General features: G+C 58.0%; 1 protein-coding gene across 1 annotated transcript in view; it reads right to left on the bottom strand.

Moving 5' to 3' along the window:
* The window catches only part of nphs1 (NPHS1 adhesion molecule, nephrin), a 137,143-nt gene that overhangs the window by 21,165 nt on the left and 93,478 nt on the right, over positions 1–22,500 (bottom strand). Inside the window, exons 19-26 of the mRNA XM_059641264.1 lie at positions 16,967–17,129; positions 15,477–15,633; positions 14,257–14,408; positions 10,597–10,708; positions 6,695–6,876; positions 4,614–4,673; positions 3,700–3,810; positions 2,671–2,695 (exon numbers count right to left, since the gene is read on the bottom strand). Of these exons, the coding sequence (XP_059497247.1) occupies positions 2,671–2,695; positions 3,700–3,810; positions 4,614–4,673; positions 6,695–6,876; positions 10,597–10,708; positions 14,257–14,408; positions 15,477–15,633; positions 16,967–17,129 (962 nt within the window). The remainder of the gene's footprint in view (positions 1–2,670; positions 2,696–3,699; positions 3,811–4,613; positions 4,674–6,694; positions 6,877–10,596; positions 10,709–14,256; positions 14,409–15,476; positions 15,634–16,966; positions 17,130–22,500) is intronic.

The following is a 22,500-nucleotide window of genomic DNA, read 5'->3' as shown; positions in this document are numbered from 1 at the left end:
GAACAAAGGAGGGTTAGGGTTAGTAAGTTTGTAGGTTACATAAGTGGCAGTGGAGTGGTCAGTGAAGAAGAGTCAGCAGGACCTGCAGATGCTGGAGAATCCGAGATAACAGTGTGGAGCTGGATGAACACAGCAGGCCAAGCAGCATCAGAGGAGCAGGAAGGGTCCAGACCCGAAACGTCAGCTTTGCTGCCCCTCTAATGCTGCTGGGCCTGCTGTGTTCATCCAGCTCCACACTTTGGTCAGTGAAGAAGTCAAGATGTTCTGGTTCAGGGTACGTACGAGACGACACCTTAAATTCTGTGCAGGTTTCATCACCCTATTGAAGAACAGATGTAAATGTATTGGAGATGATTCAGAGCAGGTTCTCTGGACTAATCCCCAGAATGAGTGTACTGTCTCAGGAAGACAGACTGGGATTGTATCCCACCTCCCAGGGGAATGAGTGACTGGACGGAAATGTATAAGATTCTAAATGGTATGTACAAGGTGGATGTGGGTAGGATGTTCTCTCCTGTAGCTCAGCCCTGAACCAGGGGCACAGTTTTAGAGTTAGGGCTCACCCTGTAAGGACAGAGAGGAGCTCCGTCACCTCAGCACTGTGTATCACTTTGGAACTGTCCATCTCAGGGCAGTGGTTGGAAGGTCATCAGTAACTTTTAAGGAGGTGGTAGACCGGGCAAATCAAGGGGGATCTGGGGGGAGGAGGGGTGTTTGCTGGAGAGGGGAACGTGGGATTGGGAACACAGAGAGATCAGCCTTGTTGAATGGGGCAGTAGGATGAAGAGGCCGAATGGTCTGCCTCTGCTCCCAATCTGCATGTCAGCAAAGAATTACAAACTGAGTAAAGCTCCCTCTACACTGTCCCCCCCATCAAACTCTCCCAGCACAGGGACAACACGGGGCTAGATCCCAGCAGGGGGACAGCACGGGGTTAGATCCCAGCAGGGGAACAGCACAGGGTTAGATCCCAGCAGGGGAACAGCACAGGGTTAGATCCCAGCACGGGGACAGCACAGGGTTAGATCCCAGCAGGGGGACAGCACGGGGTTAGATACCAGCACGGGGACAGCACAGGGTTAGATCCCAGCAGGGGGACAGCACGGGGTTAGATACCAGCACGGGGACAGCACGGGGTTAGATCCCAGCACGGGGACAGCACAGGGTTAGATCCCAGCACGGGGTTAGATCCCAGCAGAGGGACAGCACGGGGTTAGATCCCAGCACAGGGACAGCACGGGGTTAGATCCCAGCACAGGGACAGCACGGGGTTAGATCCCAGCACAGGGTTAGATCCCAGCACAGGGACAGCACAGGGTTAGATCCCAGCCCAGGGTTAGATCCCAGCAGAGGGACAGCACGGGGTTAGATCCCAGCACAGGGACAGCACGGGGTTAGATCCCAGCACAGGGACAGCACAGGGTTAGATCCCAGCCCAGGGTTAGATCCCAGCAGAGGGACAGCACGGGGTTAGATCCCAGCACAGGGACAGCACGGGGTTAGATCCCAGCACAGGGTTAGATCCCAGCACAGGGACAGCACAGGGTTAGATCCCAGCCCAGGGTTAGATCCCAGCAGAGGGACAGCACAGGGTTAGATCCCAGCACGGGGTTAGATCCCAGCCCAGGGTTAGATCCCAGCAGAGGGACAGCACAGGGTTAGATCCCAGCACGGGGACAGCACGGGGTTAGATCCCAGCAGAGGGACAGCACGGGGTTAGATCCCAGCACGGGGACTGCACGGGGTTAGATCCCAGCAGAGGGACAGCACGGGGTTAGATCCCAGCAGGGGGATAGCACGGGGTTAGATCCCAGCATGGGGACAGCACGGGGTTAGATCCCAGCTCGGGGACAGCACGGGGTTAGATCCCAGTACGGGGACAGCACGGGGTTAGATCCCAGCAGGGGGACAGCACGGGGTTAGATCCCAGCACGGGGACAGCACGGGGTTAGATCCCAGCAGAGGGACAGCACGGGGTTAGATCCCAGCACGGGGACAGCACGGGGTTAGATCCCAGCAGAGGGACAGCACGGGGTTAGATCCCAGCACGGGGTTGGATCCCAGCACGGGGACAGCACGGGGTTAGATCCCAGCAGGGGGACAGCACAGGGTTAGATCCCAGCAGAGGGACAGCACGGGGTTAGATCCCAGCAGGGGGACAGCACAGGGTTAGATCCCAGCAGGGGGACAGCACAGGGTTAGATCCCAGCAGAGGGACAGCACGGGGTTAGATCCCAGCACGGGGACAGCACGGGGTTAGATCCCAGCAGGGGGACAGCACGGGGTTAGATCCCAGCAGAGGGACAGCACGGGGTTAGATCCCAGCAGGGGGACAGCACAGGGTTAGATCCCAGCACGGGGACAGCACGGGGTTAGATCCCAGCAGAGGGACAGCACGGGGTTAGTTACCAGCAGGGGGACAGCACAGGGTTAGATCCCAGCAGGGGGACAGCACGGGGTTAGATCCCAGCAGAGGGACAGCACGGGGTTAGATCCCAGCAGGGGGACAGCACGGGGTTAGATCCCAGCAGGGGGACAGCACGGGGTTAGATACCAGCTCGGGGACAGCACGGGGTTAGATCCCAGCAGAGGGACAGCACGGGGTTAGATCCCAGCAGAGGGACAGCACGGGGTTAGATCCCAGCAGGGGGACAGCACGGGGTTAGATACCTTGATGAACTGCCATCGTTCTTTCCTGAAAAACAGCAGAAATTGTGTGAGACTTTCAGGCAGAGTTTAATTGGAAGGAGCTCTGTGGGGAAGGGAAGAGGGAGTGAGGCTGGGAGGAAGGAGTGAATGAGGGAGGGGGCTGGAGGGAGGAGTGAGTGAGGGAGGGGGCTGGGAGGAAGGAGTGAATGAGGGAGTGAGGCTGGGCGGAAGGTGTGAGTGGGGGAGGGGGCTGGGAGGAAGGAGTGAGTGAGGGAGTGAGGCTGGGCGGAAGGAGTGAATGAGGGAGGGGGCTGGGAGGAAGGAGTGAATGAGGGAGTGAGGCTGGGCGGAAGGAGTGAGTGAGGGAGGGGGCTGGGAGGAAGGAGTGAGTGAGGGAGTGAGGCTGGGCGGAAGGAGTGAATGAGGGAGGGGGCTGGGAGGAAGGAGTGAGTGAGGGAGTGAGGCTGGGCGGAAGGAGTGAATGAGGGAGGGGGCTGGGAGGAAGGAGTGAGTGAGGGAGTGAGGCTGGGCGGAAGGAGTGAATGAGGGAGGGGGCTGGGAGGAAGGAGTGAGTGAGGGAGTGAGGCTGGGAGGAAGGAGTGAGTGAGGGAGGGGGCTGGGCGGAAGGAGTGAGTGAGGGAGGGGGCTGGGAGGAAGGAGTGAGTGAGGGAGTGAGGCTGGGCGGAAGGAGTGAGTGAGGGAGGGGGCTGGGTGGAAGGAGTGAGTGAGGGAGGGGGCTGGGTGGAAGGAGTGAATGAGGGAGGGGGCTGGGAGTAGTTGACGGGGGTGAGTGAGGGGGATTGATGAGGGTGATGTAGGAGGGAATAATAGGTGAGGGGTGTCAGACTGGCCAGAATGAGGCCTGGATACAATGGATGACAGTCAACACGAGGGAGTGAGTGTGAGGCGGGGAGAGTGTGAGTGGGATTGAGTGAGGGGAGGAGTGTGTGAGCGGGAGTGAGTGAGGGGGAGTGTGAGTGAGGGGAGTGAGTGAGGGGGAGTGTGAGTGAGGGGGAGTGTGAGTGAGGGGAGTGAGTGAGGGGGAGTTACCTGCTTGTTCTCGCCTCTCTCTCAGTCTGTGGACACAGCTGACGGCGATTCCAACATTGAGGAGGATCACGAGGAGAAGGAACGTCACGAGGAGTGGGATTGTACTGTCCCCTACACAGTCCGAGAGACACAGAGAGAGGCTACAGACAGCACCCGCTCCCTCAGCACTGACCCTCCGACAGTGCCCGCTCCCTCAGCACTGACCCTCCGACAGTGCCCACTCCCTCAGCACTGACCCTCCGACAGTGCGGCGCTCCCTCAGCGCTGACCCTCCGACAGTGCCCACTCCCTCAGCACTGACCCTCCGACAGTGCCGACTCCCTCAGCGCTGACCCTCCGACAGTGCCCGCTCCCTCAGCACTGACCCTCCGACAGTGCGGCGCTCCCTCAGCGCTGACCCTCCGACAGTGCCCACTCCCTCAGCCCTGACCCTCCGACAGCGCCCGCTCCCTCAGCACTGACCCTCTGACAGTGCCCGCTCCCTCAGCACTGACCCTCCGACAGTGCCCGCTCCCTCAGCACTGGCCCTCCGACAGTGCCCACTCCCTCAGCACTGACCCTCCGACAGTGCGGCGCTCCCTCAGCGCTGACCCTCCGACAGTGCCCGCTCCCTCAGCGCTGACCCTCCGACAGTGCGGCGCTCCCTCAGCGCTGACCCTCCGACAGTGCCCGCTCCCTCAGCACTGACCCTCCGACAGTGCCCGCTCCCTCAGCGATGACCCTCCGACTGTGCGGCGCTCCCTCAGCGCTGACCCTCCGACAGTGCCCGCTCCCTCAGCACTGACCCTCCGACAGTGCCCGCTCTCTCAGCGCTGACCCTCCGACAGTGCGGCGCTCCCTCAGCACTGTCCCTCCGACCGTGCTGCAACATCGCTTTTGAATAAATAAAACACCGCTGTGTGTTTGGTGCTGACCTGGACGAGGTGGTGGCGTGTGATCAGATTCAGTTGGAAAAGGATCTTGTCCTGGATGCTCTGTGGAGCCAATATGACAATAGCCAATCAGACGGTACCCTGTCCCTGCCACGTTATCCAATCAGAATTTGCTGTTTCACTCACACTGTCTCACCTCCCTCCCCCAGGAAACTCAACACTTGGCAACATTCGGAAACCCAACACGTGATCATTGACAGATTGGAACGATGGAGGAACTAAATCCTGAAGTTTAATCAGCCAGTAATTTATTTTTTAAAAATGAACTGTAAGAGCTTCTTAAGATGTGTGAAACACAAAGTGAATCTCAACCCGTGAGACAGAGGGGAATGAGGAAGCGGTGGAGGAGTTGAATCAGCTCTCTCAGCACTCTTCACAGGAGAAGGTACTGGTCACATCCCAAAAGTGCTGCTTCATCATGGTGAGGACTTCATATCATATTTATATCTAAAATAATTTGCAGAGCATGGGATCAAGGGTATGTATTTATTGCCTATTTCCTGTTGCACCCTTAGGAAGGTGGGGGTGAGCTGCCTTCTTGAGCTGCGGCAGTCCACATGCTGTGAGTTGACCCACAATGTCCCTGTAGGGTGGGTATTTAGAGATACATAATCTAACCAAGCAGGGTTAGCATGAAAAAGATTATGAGAATAGGCAACAGGAAGGATGGAAAAGGGGGAATGATAGATGGAATATAATTGGATTTTCAGAAGGTGTATCATAAGATCCCACACGTTCAATTCTTCAATAAGAGCTGAATTAGCATGACAGAGAATTGGCTCACCAAGAGAAAACAGAGAGTGGGGGCAAAGGGGACATTTTAGGATGGGAGCCTGTAACAAGTGGAGGGCCACAGGGATCAGCACTGGGCCCACAATTATTTACAATACCCACTGATAACCTGGAGGGGGAAAGTGAATGGGCTGCAGCAGGTCTGTGGTGGCCCATGAAGAGATGGGAAAGTAAATGCTGAGGAGGACATGCCGAGTCTACAGAGGGATATAAACCGGTGAAGGGAGTGTGTAAACACTAAACAGGTGGAAGAGAATGTGGGGAAATGTGAGGTTAACACTTTGGCAGGAAGAATCGAGAAGTTGCACCTTATTTAAATGGAGACAGACTGCAGGAAGCTGCAGCACAGAGAGACTGGGGACCCTCTCATCCATCATCACAAAAAGCTAACGCCCACGTTCAGTGGGAAAGAGGGAAAACCGAAGGAGTGTCAGTCTTTATTTTATAGGGAGTGGGGAAAAAATTCGGGAAGTTTTTCTGAAACTGTACAAAACCCTGGCCAGACCACAGCTGGAATACTGTGAACTGGGGCCCTGTATCCAAGCAAAGAGAGACTGAGCTTTGGAGGCAGTCAGGAGAAGGTTCACTCGGCTGATCCCAGGGATGGAGGGAATGTGTTAGGAGGGAGAGGGTGAGTAGGTTAGGACCTGAGTTTGAACTAGTACACTCACAGTACACTCACTCATGACCCCCTCACTCCCTCTCACCCCTGCCCTCTCCCTCTCTCTCCTCTCTCAGTGGCTGTTACCATGTGACTGTCGTCACTTGGCATCAAAACCCATGGTGAAGGTGGTGGGGGGGGAGGGTTCGGGGTGGGTTGGTCCATTTGAGGCTGTCCCTGCCTTACTTGACCTACACGTGACTCCAGACCCAAGGCGAAGTGGTTTTCTCCTCACTGCCCTCAGGAAAGGCCAAGCTGAGGGACAGACAATTCAAGCTGCACCCCACCCCGAACCCCTACCCACCAAAGCCTCCCCAGCCCACAGAGTCCGTTCGACAGGGGACAACACACCAGCAGGGTTACAGGGCTAGAAGGGGACGGGTGGCTGGAGCAGGGGGTGGGGACAGTGGTGACCGCAGCTGGTTTCAGGGGAAAGTTGAACAGACCTCCCCTGCCACCCTAACCCCTCCTCCCCGAAGGGAAAATGAAGCTGAGGGTGGGGAGCCAGTGGCCACACGTGGTAGCTTCGATGGGCTGAATGGTCTGTTTCTGTGCAGATGTTGGCCAGATTCCTGTTTCAGATGGTTAGGCGGAACATTGATGACATTACCTGCCGTGACCACGGTCAGCCCTCTCCCAGAATCGGCATACCCACTGGAACCAAGCGCGTTCAGGGCTCTGATGGAGAAGTTATATTCTGTGCCTGGTACCAGGCCAGTCACTGTAAACGTTCCAGACTCAGGGGGATACACATCAACATAAAGGTGCCGCAGAGAGTCAGCCCTCTTATATCTACACAGCAAATAAAACACAGTCAGCAAGCCCTGTCCACTTTATACAACAGACAGACCACAGGTCACACACTCTCGATCCAACAGGGACAGCAAACATTATCACAACAGTGTCAGAGATAATGGGAACTGCAGATGCTGGAGAATTCCAAGATAACAAACTGTGGGGCTGGATGAACACAGCAGGCCAAGCAGCATCTCAGGAGCACAAAAGCTGACGTTTCGGGCCTAGACCCTTCATCAGAGAGGGGGATGGGGAGAGGGTTCTGGAATAAATAGGGAGAGAGGGGGAGGCGGACCGAAGATGGAGAGAAAAGAAGATAGGTGGAGAGAGTATAGGTGGGGAGGTAGGGAGGGGATAGGTCAGTCCAGGGAAGACGGACAGGTCAAGGAGGTGGGATGAGGTTAGTAGGTAGCTGGGGGTGCGGCTTGGGGTGGGAGGAAGGGATGGGTGAGAGGAAGAACCGGTTAGGGAGGCAGAGACAGGTTGGACTGGTTTTGGGATGCAGTGGGTGGGGGGGAAGAGCTGGGCTGGTTGTGTGGTGCAGTGGGGGGAGGGGACGAACTGGGCTGGTTTAGGGATGCAGTTGGGGAAGGGGAGATTTTGAAACTGGTGAAGTCCACATTGATACCATATGGCTGCAGGGTTCCCAGGCGGAATATGAGTTGCTGTTCCTGCAACCTTCGGGTGGCATCATTGTGGCAGTGCAGGAGGCCCATGATGGACATGTCATCAAGAGAATGGGAGGGGGAGTGGAAATGTTTTGCGACTGGGAGGTGCAGTTGTTTGTTGCGAACTGAGCGGAGGTGTTCTGCAAAGCGGTCCCCAAGCCTCTGCTTGGTTTCCCCAATGTAGAGGAAGCCGCACCGGGTACAGTGGATGCAGTATACCACATTGGCAGATGTGCAGGTGAACCTCTGCTTAATGTGGAATGTCATCTTGGGGCCTGGGATAGGGGTGAGGGAGGAGGTGTGGGGACAAGTGTAGCATTTCCTGCGGTTGCAGGGGAAGGTGCCGGGTGTGGTGGGGTTGGAGGGCAGTGTGGAGCGAACAAGGGAGTCACGGAGAGAGTGGTCTCTCCGGAAAGCAGACAGGGGAGGGGATGGAAAAATGTCTTGGGTGGTGGGGTCGGATTGTAAATGGCGGAAGTGTCGGAGGATAATGCGTTGTATCCGAAGGTTGGTATGGTGGTGTGTGAGAACGAGAGGGATCCTCTTGGGGCGGTTGTGGCGGGGGTGGGGTGTGAGGGATGTGTCGCGGGAAATACGGGAGACGCGTTCCTGAGATGCTGCTTGGCCTGCTGTGTTCATCCAGCCTCACATTTTATTATCACAACAGTACTGGGAGCACCGTGCACAGTTCCAGTCTCCATATCCCTCAGTTAGACCCACACTCGGGGCACCGTGCACAGTTCCAGTCTCCGTATCCCTCAGTTAGACCCACACTCGGAGCACCGTGCACCGTTCCAGTCTCCGTATCCCTCAGTTAGACCCACACTCGGAGCACCGTGCACAGTTCCAGTCTCTGTATCCCTCAGTTCGACCCACACTCGGAGCACCATGCACAGTTCCAGTCTCCGTATCCCTCAGTTAGACCCACACTCGGAGCACCGTGCACAGTTCCAGTCTCTGTATCCCTCAGTTCGACCCACACTCGGAGCACCATGCACCGTTCCAGTCTCCGTATCCCTCAGTTAGACCCACACTCGGAGCACCGTGCACAGTTCCAGTCTCCGTATCCCTCAGTTAGACCCGCACTCGGAGCACCGTGCACAGTTCCAGTCTCTGTATCCCTCAGTTCGACCCACACTCGGAGCACCGTGCACAGTTCCAGTCTCCGTATCCCTCAGTTAGACCCACACTCGGAGCGATGTGCACAGTTCCAGTCTCCGTATCCCTCAGTTAGACGCACACTCGGAGCACCGTGCACAGTTCCAGTCTCCGTATCCCTCAGTTAGACCCACACTCGGAGCGATGTGCACAGTTCCAGTCTCCGTATCCCTCAGTTAGACCCACACTCGGAGCACCGTGCACTGTTCCAGTCTCCGTATCCCTCAGTCAGACCCACACTCGGAGCACCGTGCACAGTTCCAGTCTCCGTATCCCTCAGTTAGACGCACACTCGGAGCACCGTGCACAGTTCCAGTCTCTGTATCCCTCAATTCGACCCACACTCGGAGCACCATGCACCGTTCCAGTCTCCGTATCCCTCAGTTAGACCCACACTCGGAGCACCGTGCACAGTTCCAGTCTCTGTATCCCTCAGTTCGACCCACACTCGGAGCACCGTGCACAGTTCCAGTCTCCGTATCCCTCAGTTAGACCCACACTCGGAGCACAGTACACAGTTCCAGTCTCCGTATCCCTCAGTTAGACCCACACTCGGAGCGCCGTGCACAGTTCCAGTCTCTGTATCCCTCAGTTAGACCCACACTCAGAGCACCGTGCACAGTTCCAGTCTCCGTATCCCTCTGTTAGACCCACACTCGGAGCACCGTGCACAGTTCCAGTCTCTGTATCCCTCAGTTCGACCCACACTCGGAGCACCGTGCACAGTTCCAGTCTCCGTATCCCTCAGTTAGACCCACACTCGGAGCACCGTGCACAGTTCCTGTCTCCGTATCCCTCAGTTGGACCCACACTCGGAGCACCGTGCACAGTTCCAGTCTCCGTATCCCTCAGTTAGACCCACACTCGGAGCACCGTGCACAGTTCCTGTCTCCCTATCCCTCAGTTAGACCCACACTCGGAGCACAGTGCACAGTTCCTGTCTCCGTATCCCTCAGTTAGACCCACACTCGGAGCACCGTGCACAGTTCCAGTCTCCGTATCCCTCAGTTAGACCCACACTCGGAGCACCGTGCACAGTTCCAGTCTCCGTATCCCTCAGTTAGACCCACACTCGGAGCACCGTGCACAGTTCCAGTCTCCGTATCCCTCAGTTAGACCCACACTCGGAGCGCCGTGCACAGTTCCAGTCTCTGTATCCCTCAGTTAGACCCACACTCAGAGCACCGTGCACAGTTCCAGTCTCTGTATCCCTCAGTTAGACCCGCACTCGGAGCACCGTGCACAGTTCCAGTCTCCGTATCCCTCAGTTAGACCCACACTCGGAGCGCCGTGCACAGTTCCAGTCTCTGTATCCCTCAGTTAGACCCGCACTCGGAGCACCGTGCACAGTTCCAGTCTCCGTATCCCTCAGTTAGACCCACACTCGGAGCGCCGTGCACAGTTCCAGTCTCTGTATCCCTCAGTTAGACCCGCACTCGGAGCACCGTGCACAGTTCCAGTCTCCGTATCCCTCAGTTAGACCCGCACTCGGAGCACCGTGCACAGTTCCAGTCTCCGTATCCCTCAGTTAGACCCACACTCGGAGCACCGTGCACAGTTCCAGTCTCTGTATCCCTCAGTTAGACCCGCACTCGGAGCACCGTGCACAGTTCCAGTCTCTGTATCCCTCAGTTAGACCCACACTCGGAGCACCGTGCACAGTTCCAGTCTCTGTATCCCTCAGTTAGACCCGCACTCGGAGCACCGTGCACAGTTCCTGTCTCCGTATCCCTCAGTTAGACCCACACTCGGAGTGCCGTGCACAGTTCCAGTCTCTGTATCCCTCAGTTAGACCCGCACTCGGAGCACCGTGCACAGTTCCAGTCTCCATGTCCCTCAGAGGGCTTTGCTGGCCTTGAGGGCAGGGTGCATTTGCCCAGGGGTCCCTTACCTGATTTGGAAAGTCTGGGGAAGACCCCCATCGAAAGCTGGGTCCCAGGCCAGGCTCACTGCGTTGTGATTCTTCCTAACCAGCTCCAGGCCAGTCGGGGGGTCTGGGGGACCTGGCACAGAAAGAGTCCATTGGGTCAGTTATGAGTGGGGTGGGGGAGCATCTATATGAGGCTGTGGGGGGTGGATTATTTGGGGATGGTCAGCGATTGGGGGGGGGTGATCTCGGGAAGTTGGGGGGGCAGTGGTATGTTTGGGGAGGGTCAGTGATGGTGTGACTGTGTACACAGGGCTTTGGGGGTGGGGAGGGGTCAGAGATGAGGGGACGTTGTACAGAGGGATGTGGCGGCGGTAGATGGGTGGGGAGGATCAGAAATGGGGTACAGTGTACACAGGGCTGTAGGGGAATGGTGCTGTGTTGGTGGGAGGGGGGTGCTGTGTGGGGGGCATCTGTGTTGTGGGGGTTGCTCTGTCGGGGAGTACTGTGCTGTAGGGTGGGTGCTGTGTGGGGAGTGTGTGGGGTGTGGGGGTGTGCTGAGTTGGGGGGTGCGCGGGCTGTGGGGGTGTGTGGGCTGTGGGGGGGGTGTGCGGGCTGTGGGGAGGTGTGCGGGCTGTGGGGGGGTGTGCGGGCTGTGGGGGGCTGTGTGGGCTGTGGGGGGGTGTGTGGGCTGTGGGGGGTGTGCGGGCTGTGGGGGGGTGTGTGGGCTGTGGGGGGGTGCGGGCTGTGGGGGGGTGCGTGGGCTGTGGGGGGGTGCGCGGGCTGTGGGGGGGTGCGCGGGCTGTGGGGGGGTGTGCGGGCTGTGGGGGGGTGTGCGGGCTGTGGGGGGGTGCGGGCTGTGGGGGGGTGCGTGGGCTGTGGGGGGGTGCGCGGGCTGTGGGGGGGTGCACGGGCTGTGGGGGGGTGTGCGGGCTGTGGGGGGGTGTGCGGGCTGTGGGGGGGTGTGCGGGCTGTGGGGGGGTGTGCGGGCTGTGGGGGGGTGTGCGGGCTGTGGGGGGTGTGTGGGCTGTGGGGGGGTGTGCGGGCTGTGGGGGTGTGTGGGCTGTGGGGGGGGTGTGCGGGCTGTGGGGGTGTGTGGGCTGTGGGGAGGTGTGCGGGCTGTGGGGGGGTGCGCGGGCTGTGGGGGGGTGCGGGCTGTGGGGGGGGTGTGCGGGCTGTGGGGGGGGTGTGCGGGCTGTGGGGGTGTGTGGGCTGTGGGGGGGTGCGCGGGCTGTGGGGGGGTGCGCGGGCTGTGGGGGGGTGTGTGGGCTGTGGGGGGGGGGTGTGGGCTGTGGGGAGGTGTGCGGGCTGTGGGGTGGTGTGTGGGCTGTGGGGGGGGTGTGTGGGCTGTGGGGAGGTGTGCGGGCTGTGGGGTGGTGTGTGGGCTGTGGGGGGGTGCGCGGGCTGTGGGCGTGTGTGGGCGGTGGGGGGGGTGTGCGGGCTGTGGGGGTGTGTGGGCTGTGGGGAGGTGCGCGGGCTGTGGGGGGGTGCGGGCTGTGGGGGGGGTGTGCGGGCTGTGGGGAGGTGTGCGGGCTGTGGGGTGGTGTGTGGGCTGTGGGGGGGGTGTGTGGGCTGTGGGGAGGTGTGCGGGCTGTGGGGGGGTGCGCGGGCTGTGGGGGGGGTGTGTGGGCTGTGGGGGGTGTGCGGGCTGTGGGGGGGTGCGCGGGCTGTGGGGGGGGTGTGTGGGCTGTGGGGGGTGTGCGGGCTGTGGGGGGGTGCGCGGGCTGTGGGCGTGTGTGGGCGGTGGGGGGGGTGTGCGGGCTGTGGGGGGGGTGTGTGGGCTGTGGGGAGGTGTGCGGGCTGTGGGGGGGTGCGCGGGCTGTGGGCGTGTGTGGGCGGTGGGGGGGGTGTGCGGGCTGTGGGGGTGTGTGGGCTGTGGGGAGGTGCGCGGGCTGTGGGGGGGTGTGTGGGCTGTGGGGGGGGTGTGGGCTGTGGGGGGGGTGTGTGGGCTGTGGGGGGGGTGTGTGGGCTGTGGGGGGTGTGCGGGCTGTGGGGGGGGTGCGCGGGCTGTGGGCGTGTGTGGGCTGTGGGGGGGGTGCGGGCTGTGGGGGGGTGCGCGGGCTGTGGGGGGGTGTGCGGGCTGTGGGGGGGTGTGCGGGCTGTGGGGGGGTGTGCGGGCTGTGGGGGGGTGTGCGGGCTGTGGGGGGGTGTGCGGGCTGTGGGGGGGTGTGTGGGCTGTGGGGGGGTGTGCGGGCTGTGGGGGGGTGTGCGGGCTGTGGGGGGTGTGCGGGCTGTGGGGGGGTGTGTGGGCTGTGGGGGGGGCTGTGTGGGCTGTGGGGGGATGCGCGGGCTGTGGGGGGTGTGCGGGCTGTGGGGGGGTGTGCGGGCTGTGGGGGGTGTGCGGGCTGTGGGGGGGATGTGCCGGCTATGGAGCGGGGTGTGTGGGCTGTGGGGGGGTGTGTGGGCTGTGGGGGGGGCTGTGTGGGCTGTGGGGGGTGTGTGGGCTGTGGGGGGGGTGTGGGCTGTGGGGGGGGTGTGTGGGCTGTGGGGGTGTGCGGGCTGCGGGGTGTGTGCGGGCTGTGGGGGGGGTGTGCGGGCTGTGGGGGGGTGTGCGGGCTGTGGGGGGTGTGCGGGCTGTGGGGGGGTGTGTGGGCTGTGGGGGGGTCTGCGGGCTGTGGGGGTGGTGTGCGGGCTGTGGGGGTGGTGTGCGGGCTGTGAGGGGGTGTGCGGGCTGTGGGGGGGTGTGCGGGCTGTGGGGGTGGTGTGCGGGCTGTGAGGGGGTGTGCGGGCTGTGGGGGTGTGCGGGCTGCGGGGTGTGTGCGGGCTGTGGGGGGGGTGTGCGGGCTGTGGGGGGGTGTGCGGGCTGTGGGGGGTGTGCGGGCTGTGGGGGGTTGTGTGGGCTGTGGGGAGGTGCGCCGGCTGTGGGGGGGTGCGCCGGCTGTGGGGGGGTGCGCCGGCTGTGGGGGGGTGCGCCGGCTGTGGGGGGGTGCGCCGGCAGTCGGGGGGGTGTGCCGGCCATTGGGGGGTGTGTGAGCTGTGGGGGTGTGCGGGCTGCGGGGGTGTGTGCCGGCTATTGGGGGGTGTGTGGTCTGTCGGGGTGTGTGGGCTTCGGGGGGGTGTGCGGGCTGTGGGGGGGTGTGCGGGCTGTGGGGGGGTGTGGGCTGTGGGGGACTGTGCGGGCTGTGGGGGTGGTGTGCGGGCTGTGGGGGAGTGTGCGGGCTGTGGGGGAGTGTGCGGGCTGTGTGGGGGGTGTGCGGGCTGTGAGGGGTGTGCGGGCTGTGGGGGTGTGCGGGCTGTGGGAGGGTGTGCGGGCTGTGGGAGGGTGTGCGGGCTGTGGGGTGGTGTGTGGGGTGGTGTGCGGGCTGTGGGGGTGTGCGGGCTGTGGGAGGGTGTGCGGGCTGTGGGAGGGTGTGCGGGCTGTGGGAGGGTGTGCGGGCTGTGGGAGGGTGTGCGGGCTGTGGGAGGGTGTGCGGGCTGTGGGGGAGGTGTGCGGGCTGTGGGAGGGTGTGCGGGCTGTGGGAGGGTGTGCGGGCTGTGGGAGGGTGTGCGGGCTGTGGGGGTGTGCGGGCTGTGGGAGGGTGTGCAGGCTGTGGGAGGGTGTGCGGGCTGTGGGAGGGTGTGCGGGCTGTGGGAGGGTGTGCGGGCTGTGGGAGGGTGTGCGGGCTGTGGGAGGGTGTGCGGGCTGTGGGAGGGTGTGCGGGCTGTGGGAGGGTGTGCGGGCTGTGGGAGGGTGTGCGGGCTCACCGGTGCTGACCAACTCGATGTGGAACGTATCCAATCCCAAGGGGTTCTGGGCTGTGCAGGAGAATGTGGCGTAGTCCAGGTTTGCTGTCACATTGAGGATCCTCAACAGGCCTGTGTGCACAGGGCCGTCGTGGACTGTTTCCTGGAGGTATCTACCAGGGAAAGGCAACAGTCAGACACTCCCAGAGACAACAGGCAGACACTTCCAGAGACAACAGACAGACAGACTGTCCCAGAGACAACAGGCAGACACTCCCAGAGACAACAGGCAGACACTCCCAGAGACAACAGACAGACAGACTGTCCCAGAGACAACAGTCAGACACTCCCAGAGACAACAGACAGACAGACTGTCCCAGAGACAACAGTCAGACACTCCCAGAGACAACAGGCAGGCAGACTGTCCCAGAGACAACAGTCAGACACTCCCAGAGACAACAGTCAGACACTCCTAGAGACAACAGACAGACAGACTGTCCCAGAGACAACAGTCAGACACTCCCAGAGACAACAGGCAGACAGACTGTCCCAGAGACAACAGACAAACAGATTGTCCCAGTCAGACAGACTCTCAGTTACCAAGGAGATGACTCCCTCTGTCCCCGACCTCCTCATGTTTATCTGAGCACTGATTCTCACTGTCCCCCTCAATCCCCACCCTCGCCCTCAATCCCCACCCCCTCCCTCAATCCCCACACTCTCCCTCAATCCCCACCCCCTCCCTCAATCCCCACACTCTCCCTCAATCCCCACCCTCTCCCTCAATCCCCACACTCTCCCTCAATCCCCACCCTCTCCCTCAATCCCCACACTCTCCCTCAATCCCCACCCTCTCCCTCAATCCCCACCCCCTCCCTCAATCCCCACCCTCGCCCTCAATCCCCACCCCCTCCCTCAATCCCCACCCTCGCCCTCAATCCCCACCCCCTCCCTCAATCCCCACCCTCGCCCTCAATCCCCACCCCCTCCCTCAATCCCTACCCTCGCCCTCAATCCCCACCCTCGCCCTCAATCCCTACCCTCGCCCTCAATCCCCACCCTCGCCCTCAATCCCTACCCTCGCCCTCAATCCCCACTATCACCCTTAATCCTAACCAACATTCCCAGATAGCAGCAGGTTAGTGGGACTATTCCATGCAGTAACTGGATGTGAGGCGCCCGGAGAGGCCAGGACACAGCCTGGGACATGGGAATGTGGGAATGGGAAGGCCACCACCTACCTAGGGTTATTCAGATCCAAGGTGACTCCATTCCTGGCCCAATGGAAGCTGACATCGGGGATTCCCTCAGCATTACAGGTCAGGTTTGCAGAGTCACTTCCATCTCCACTCACAGCGCGCTTCGCCAGACTCACCGCTTTCCACACGTGTGGCTTAACTGGGATCACATCACATGCACAGTCAGCCAGACTCCCTCTACATCACCCGTGTACACCACACACTCCCAGGACAGGGACGGCACGGGGTTAGATACAGAGTAAAGCTCCCTCTACCCCGTTTCCCCCCATCAAACACTCCCAGGGACAGGGACAGCACGGGGTTAGATACAGAGTAAAGCTTCCTCTACACTGTCCCCGATCAAACAGTCCCAGGGACAGGGACAGCACGGGGTTAGATACAGAGTAAAGCTTCTCTACACTGTCCCCCATCAAACACTCCCAGGGACAGGGACAGCACGGGGTTAGATACAGAGTAAAGCTCCCTCTACACTGTTCCCCCCCCCCCCATCAAACACTCCCAGGACACAGATAGCATGGGGTTAGATACAGAGTAAAGCTCCCTCTACACTGTCTCCCTCCATCAAACACTCCCAGGACATGGATAGCACGGGGTTAGATACAGATTAAAGCTCCCTCTACACTGTCCCCTATCAAACAGTCCCCAGGATAGGGACAGCACAGGGTTAGATACAGGGTAAAGCTCCCTCTACACTGTCCCCCCCCATCAAACACTCCCAGGGACAGGGACAGCACGGGGTTAGTTCCACAATAATAACATGGGAGGCCTAGCTCCTGCCCAGCTTCCTGAAAGTGCGTGTGTGCGCACGCGTGACTGTGTGTGTATGTGAGTGACTGTCATAGTGAGTGTGTGTCTGAGAGTATGTGAGTGAGTGTGACTGAGTGTGTGATTGTGAGTGAGAGTAATTGTGAGAGTGAGCATGAGTGTGAGTGAGTGATTGTGAGAGTGAGTGTGTGTGTGTGAGAGTGAGTGATTATGAGAGTGTGAGTGTGAGTGTGATTGTGAGTGAGTGTGTGTGTGTGTGAGAGTGAGTTATTGTGAGAGTGCCTGTGAATGTGAGTGTGAGAGCGAGCGTGAGAGTGAGTGATTATGAGAGTGTGAGCGTGAGTGTGATTGTGAGTGAGTGTGAGAGTGAGTGAGTGATTATGAGAGTGTGAGCGTGAGTGTGATTATGAGTGAGTGTGTGTGTGTGTGAGAGTGAGTTATTGTGAGAGTGCCTGTGAATGTGAGTGTGAGAGCGAGCGTGAGAGTGAGTGATTATGAGAGTGTGAGCGTGAGTGTGATTGTGAGTGAGTGTGAGAGTGAGTGAGTGATTATGAGAGTGTGAGCGTGAGTGTGATTGTGAGTGAGTGTGAGAGTGAGAGTGAGAGTGAGTGTGTGTGTGAGTGTGAGAGTGAGTTATTGTGAGAGTGCCTGTGAATGTGAGTGTGAGAGTGAGCGTGAGAGCGAGTGTGAGCGCTCCAGTCCCTTACACCGGACGATGAGCTGAGCGGTGGCGCTGGCCGATGGTGGGATCCCGTTATCTGCCCAACACTGGTAGCTCCCGGCGTGGCTCCGCTCCACATTGTTCACCTGGAGTCTGGCCGAGTTGTTCACAGAAACCTGGATCACGTCAGTCAGCTTCCGGCCTTCATCCTGATGCACACGGACCGTCAGAGGGAGGGGACACCGCACCGGCACTGTCCCATTGGGAAAACCACCCCAGCATGAAATGGGTAGGGGACGCCGGCTGGAATTGGGACTGTTTTCCCAGCATGGATTGGGAAGTGGATTCCAGCACGGATAGGGAACAGATTCCAGCACGGAAAGGGAAGGGATTCCAGCACAGATAGGGAAGGGGTTCCAGCACAGATAGGGAACTGGATTCCAGCACAGATAGGGAACGGGATTCCAGCACGGAAAGGAAAGGGATTCCAGCACAGATAGGGAACGGGATTCCAGCACAGATAGGGAACGGGATTCCAGCACGGAAAGGAAAGGGATTCCAGCACAGATAGGGAAAGGATTCCTGCACGGAGAGGGAAGGGGTTCCAGCACAGAAAGGGAAGGGGTTCCAGCACGGATAGGGAAGGGGTTTCAGCACGGATAGGGAAGGGGCTCCAGCACGGAAAGGGAAGGGATTCCAGCACAGATATGGAAGGGGTTCCAACACGGATAGGGGAAGGGTTCCAGCACGGATTGGGAAGGGGGCTCCAACACGGATAGGGAAGGGGTTCCAGCACAGATTGGGAAGGGGGCTCCAACACGGATAGGGAAGGGATTCCAGCACGAATAGGGAACGGGATTCCAGCACGGATAGGGAAGGGGTTCCAGCATGGATAGGGAAGGGGTTCCAGCACAGAGAGGGAATGGGATTCCAGCACGGATAGGGAACGGGATTCCAGCACAGATTGGGAAGGGGGTTCCAGCAGAGATAGGGAAGGGGTTCCAGCACGGATAGGGAAGGGGTTCCAGCATGGATAGGGAATGGGATTCCACACGGACCTTCCTGTACTGACTGGGAAGGCTAGCCAGACACAGACTGGGAGGAACTGCAGCATGGGTTGGGAATAATATCCCAGCACCTGATTGGAAGCTTATCCCAGCACAGATTGGGAAACATATCCTGCCACAAAATGGGAATATATCCTGGCATTGACTGGGAAGGTTATCCATCGTGGATTGAAATGCAAATCCCAGCATGGTTGGGAAGGATGTCCCGGCATGCATTGTGAAATGTATCCTGGCACAGGTTGGAAGGGGGATCACGGCACAGATTAGGAAAGATCTCGAGCACAGATTGGGAAAGTGATCCCTATATGGATTAGGAAGGTTTTCCTGACACTGACTGGGGAGTTTATCCTGGCACGGATTGGGAAGGATATCCCAGGAACCAACTGAAATGGAGAGTGGGAATAAATGGGAGATTCCCACATGATGATTCCTCTGGAAAGTTCTGGGATCAGCCTTTGGACCACTCACCCTCCGTAACCCAAAAGAACAAAGAACAAAGAAAATTACAGCTCAGGAACAGGCCCTTCAGCCCCTCCAAGCCTGCACCGATCCAGATTCTCTGCCTAAACCTGTTGCCTATTTTCCAAGGGTCTGTATCCCTCTGTTCCCTGCCCATTCATGTATCTGTCTAGATACATCTTAAGTGATGCTATAGTGCCCACCTGTACCACCTCCGCTGGCAACGCGTTCCAGGCACCCACCACCCTCTGTGTAAAGAGCTTTCCACGCATATCTCCCTTAAACTTTTCCCCTCTCACTTTGAACTCATGACCCCTAGTAATTGAGTCCCCCACTCTGGGAAAAAGCTTCTTGCTATCCACCCTGTCTATACCCCTCATGATTTTGTAGGCCTCAATCAGGTCCCCCCTCAATCTATGTCTTTCTAATGAAAATAATCCTAATCTACTCAACCTCTCTTCATAGCTAGCACCCTCCATACCAGGCAACAACCTGGTGAACCTCCTCTGCACCCTCTCCAAAGCATCCACATCCTTTTGGTAATGTGGCGACCAAAACTGTACACAGTACTCCAAATGTGGCCGTACCAAAGTCTTATACAACTGCAACATGACCTGCCAACTCCAGTACTCAATACCCCGTCCAATGTAGGAAAGCATGCCGTATGCCTTCTTGACCATCCCATTGACCTGTGTTGTCACCTTCAGGGAACAATGGACCTGAACACCCAGATCTCTCTGTTCATCAGTTTTCCCCAGGACTTTTCCATTTACTGTATAGTTCACCCTTGAATTGGATCTTCCAAAATGCATCACCTCACATTTGCCCGGATTGAACTCCATCTGCCATTTATCTGCCCAACTCTCCAGTCTATTTATATTCTGCTGCATTCTCTGACAGTCCCCTTCACTATCAGCTACTCCACCAATCTTAGTGTCATCAGCAAACTTGCTGATCAGACCACCTACACCCTCCTCCAAATCACTTACATATATCACAAACAACAGTGGTCCCAGCACAGATCCCTGTGGAACTATTCACACTTCTCCATTTGGAGAAACTCCCTTACACTGTAACTCTCTGTCTCCTGTTGCCCCGGCCCGTTCTCCATCCGTCTGGCTTGTACACCCTGGGCCCCATGCGACTTCACTTTCTCCATCAGCCTCCTGTGGGGAACCTGATCAACGCCTTACTGAAGTCCATGTATATGACACCCACATCTATCAACTTTGTCACTTCCTCAAAGAATTCTAGCAAGTTGGAATCCCAGGTGTAGGAGTGGAAGGAAATATTCCCAGGTTTGCAGATGGCTCTGCGGGAGTGGGTGCTGAGTGGGGAATGCCAAGACACATCATGTGGTTATTGAGAGGCTAAGTAAGTGGAGAAGGATTTGGCAGATGGGAACAGCCTGTGGAGAACTGTCAGCTTCTCCGCATTGACCAGAGAAACAGACACTGAGAGAATTTCTTCAACAGTGAGAGGCTGTGTTTGTGAGTCACTGAACCTTCAACAAGCAATTCACAGGGACTTCAGAAACACAAGTAGGCCATTCTGCCGATCGATCCTGCTCCACCATTCCATAAGATCATGGCTGATCTTCCTAAGGACTCAGCTCCGCTTACCCACCATAACCCTTAACTCCTTTACTGTTCCAAAATCTACCCAAGCCTTAAAAACACTGGGCAGGGAATTCCACAGATTCACAGCCCTTTGGGTGAAGACCTTTCTCCTCAATTCAGTCCTAAACCTGCTGCCTCTTATTCTGAGGCTGTACCCCCTCGTTCTAGTTTCACCCGCCCCAGTCCCTGCTTCTATCTTACCTACTGCCTCTGCTGTTTTATATATTTCCATAAGATTCCCCCTTATTCCTCTAAATTCCAATGAATATATTCCCAGGCTACTCAATGTCTCCTCATAAGCTAACCCACTCAAATTTCTGAAGAAGGGTTGAGGCCTGAAGCGTCAGCCTTCCTGTTCCTCTGATGCTGCTTGGTCTGCTGTGTTCATCCAGCTCCACACAGTATTATCTCAACTCTAGGACTGACTCAGTGAACCTCCTGCTCAGGAAGCCAATGGCCTGTTACTCCAGGAGAGTTTCTCCCTGAGTAATAATATCTTGTCAAAGTTTATATGTTGTGCAGTTTGGGGGTCTCCATATCTGAGGAAGGATGTTCTGGTGATGGAGGGAGTGCAGGGAAGGTTTCCCAGACTGATTCCTGGGATAAAAGCACTGCTGGGTGAGGAGAGATGGAGTCAATATTCACTGGAGGGTGAGATGAATGAGGGGGATCTCATAGAAACTGATAAAAATCCAACAAGGCTTAATGGTGGCTCAGGGATTAGCTCTGCTGCCACATCAGGGACCCGGGTTCGATCCCACCCTCGGGTGACTGTCTGTGTGGAGTTTGCACGTTCTCGCCGTGTCTGCGTGGGTTTCCTCCGGGTGCTCCGGGTTCCTCCCACCCAAAGATGTGCAGGTTTGGGTGGATTGCCCATAGTTTCCAGGGATGTGAAGGTTAGGTCGGTAGCCATGGGAAATGTGGAGTTTCAGGGGGCTGGTGGGGTGGGGGGACTGTGAGATGCCATAGAGCACAGAAACAGATGCTTCGGCCCAACCAGTCCGTGCTGACCATAATCCCAAACTAAACTAGTCCCCCACCTGCCTGCTCCTGGCCCATATCCCTCCAAACCTTTCCCTATCCATGTTCCTATCCAAATGTCTTTTAAACACTGTAACTGTCCCCACACCCACCACTTCCTCAGGAAGCTCATTCCGCACACGGACCACCCTCTGTGTACAAAAGAATTACCCCTCATGTCTGTTTTAAAGCTGTCTCCTCTCACTGTGAGAATGTGCCCCCTGGTCTTGAAATCCCCCCCCCACCCTGGGGAAAAGACACCGACCATTAGCACTATCTATACCCCTCATGATTTTATAAACCTCTATCAGGTCACCCCTCCACCTCCTACACTCCAGTGAACAATGTCCCAGCCTCTCCCTATAACTCAATCCCTCCGCACCCGGCAACATCCTGGTAAATCTCTCCCGATCCCTCTCCAGTTTAATAATGTCCTTCCTGTAACTGGGCGACCAGAGCTGGGCCCCGTGCTCCAGAAGAGGCCTCACCCACATCCTGTACAACCTCAACATGACGTCCCCAGCTCCTACACTCGAAGGTCTGAGCGATGAAGGCAAGCGTGCTAAATGCCTTCTTAACCCCCCGTCTGTGTGTGACACAAACTTCTAAGGATTATGTACCTGATCCCCTCAGTCCCTTCGTTCTATGATATACCCAAGGCCCAACCACTCATCGTATAAACCTGACCCTTGTTTTACTGAAATGCAATACCTCGCATTTATCCAGACTGAACTCCATCTGCCATCTCTCAGCCCATGGACCCATTTGATCAAGATCCTTCTGTAATCTTAGGAAACCTTCCTCACTGTCCCCTTTGTCACCAATTTTCATGTCACCCACAAACATGCTAACCACACCTTCTACACTCTCCTCCGACTCATTTACATAAACAGTACGGGGTCTCTTGGTGCACTGTGGGGATTCTGTGACTCTATGACTAGACGGGGTGGGGTGGGGGGTAAACACAGGAAGGATATTCCCAAAGACTGGGGGGGGGAGGTGATGGGCGGAGAGATCAGAACCGGAGAGGGGACGGGGTCACAGTCTAAAGGAGGTGGGGGTGGCACTCGGATGAGGGAGAAATGCCTGCACCCTCAGAGTGGGGAGCCTGTGGGATTCTCGGCCGCGGAAAGCAGTCAGGGCCGGAACAGCGAGCGAGTCGACATTGTTCTTAGGGATGGAAGGGTTTGGGAGGGAGAGTGGGATTAGAATACTCAAGCTCGAGGGGCTGAATGGCCCACTCTAGACCCTGTCTCCGATGTGAGGGCTCCCCTGGGGAACCCAGCGCAGTTTTAGTCTCCTGATCTCACAAGTACCACTGAGGGAGGGCACGCTGGGAAGGGGGTGTCTGTCTGATGAGGGGAGACGGAAGGAGGTTGAAGCTTTGAAGAAGAGGACGTAATCTCATTAAAATT

Source organism: Stegostoma tigrinum, chromosome 41 (assembly GCF_030684315.1).
Source record: "Stegostoma tigrinum isolate sSteTig4 chromosome 41, sSteTig4.hap1, whole genome shotgun sequence".
NCBI lineage: Eukaryota > Metazoa > Chordata > Chondrichthyes > Orectolobiformes > Stegostomatidae > Stegostoma > Stegostoma tigrinum.
Note: the sequence above shows the minus strand (reverse complement) of the source record. Positions and strands in the feature narration are given on the sequence as shown.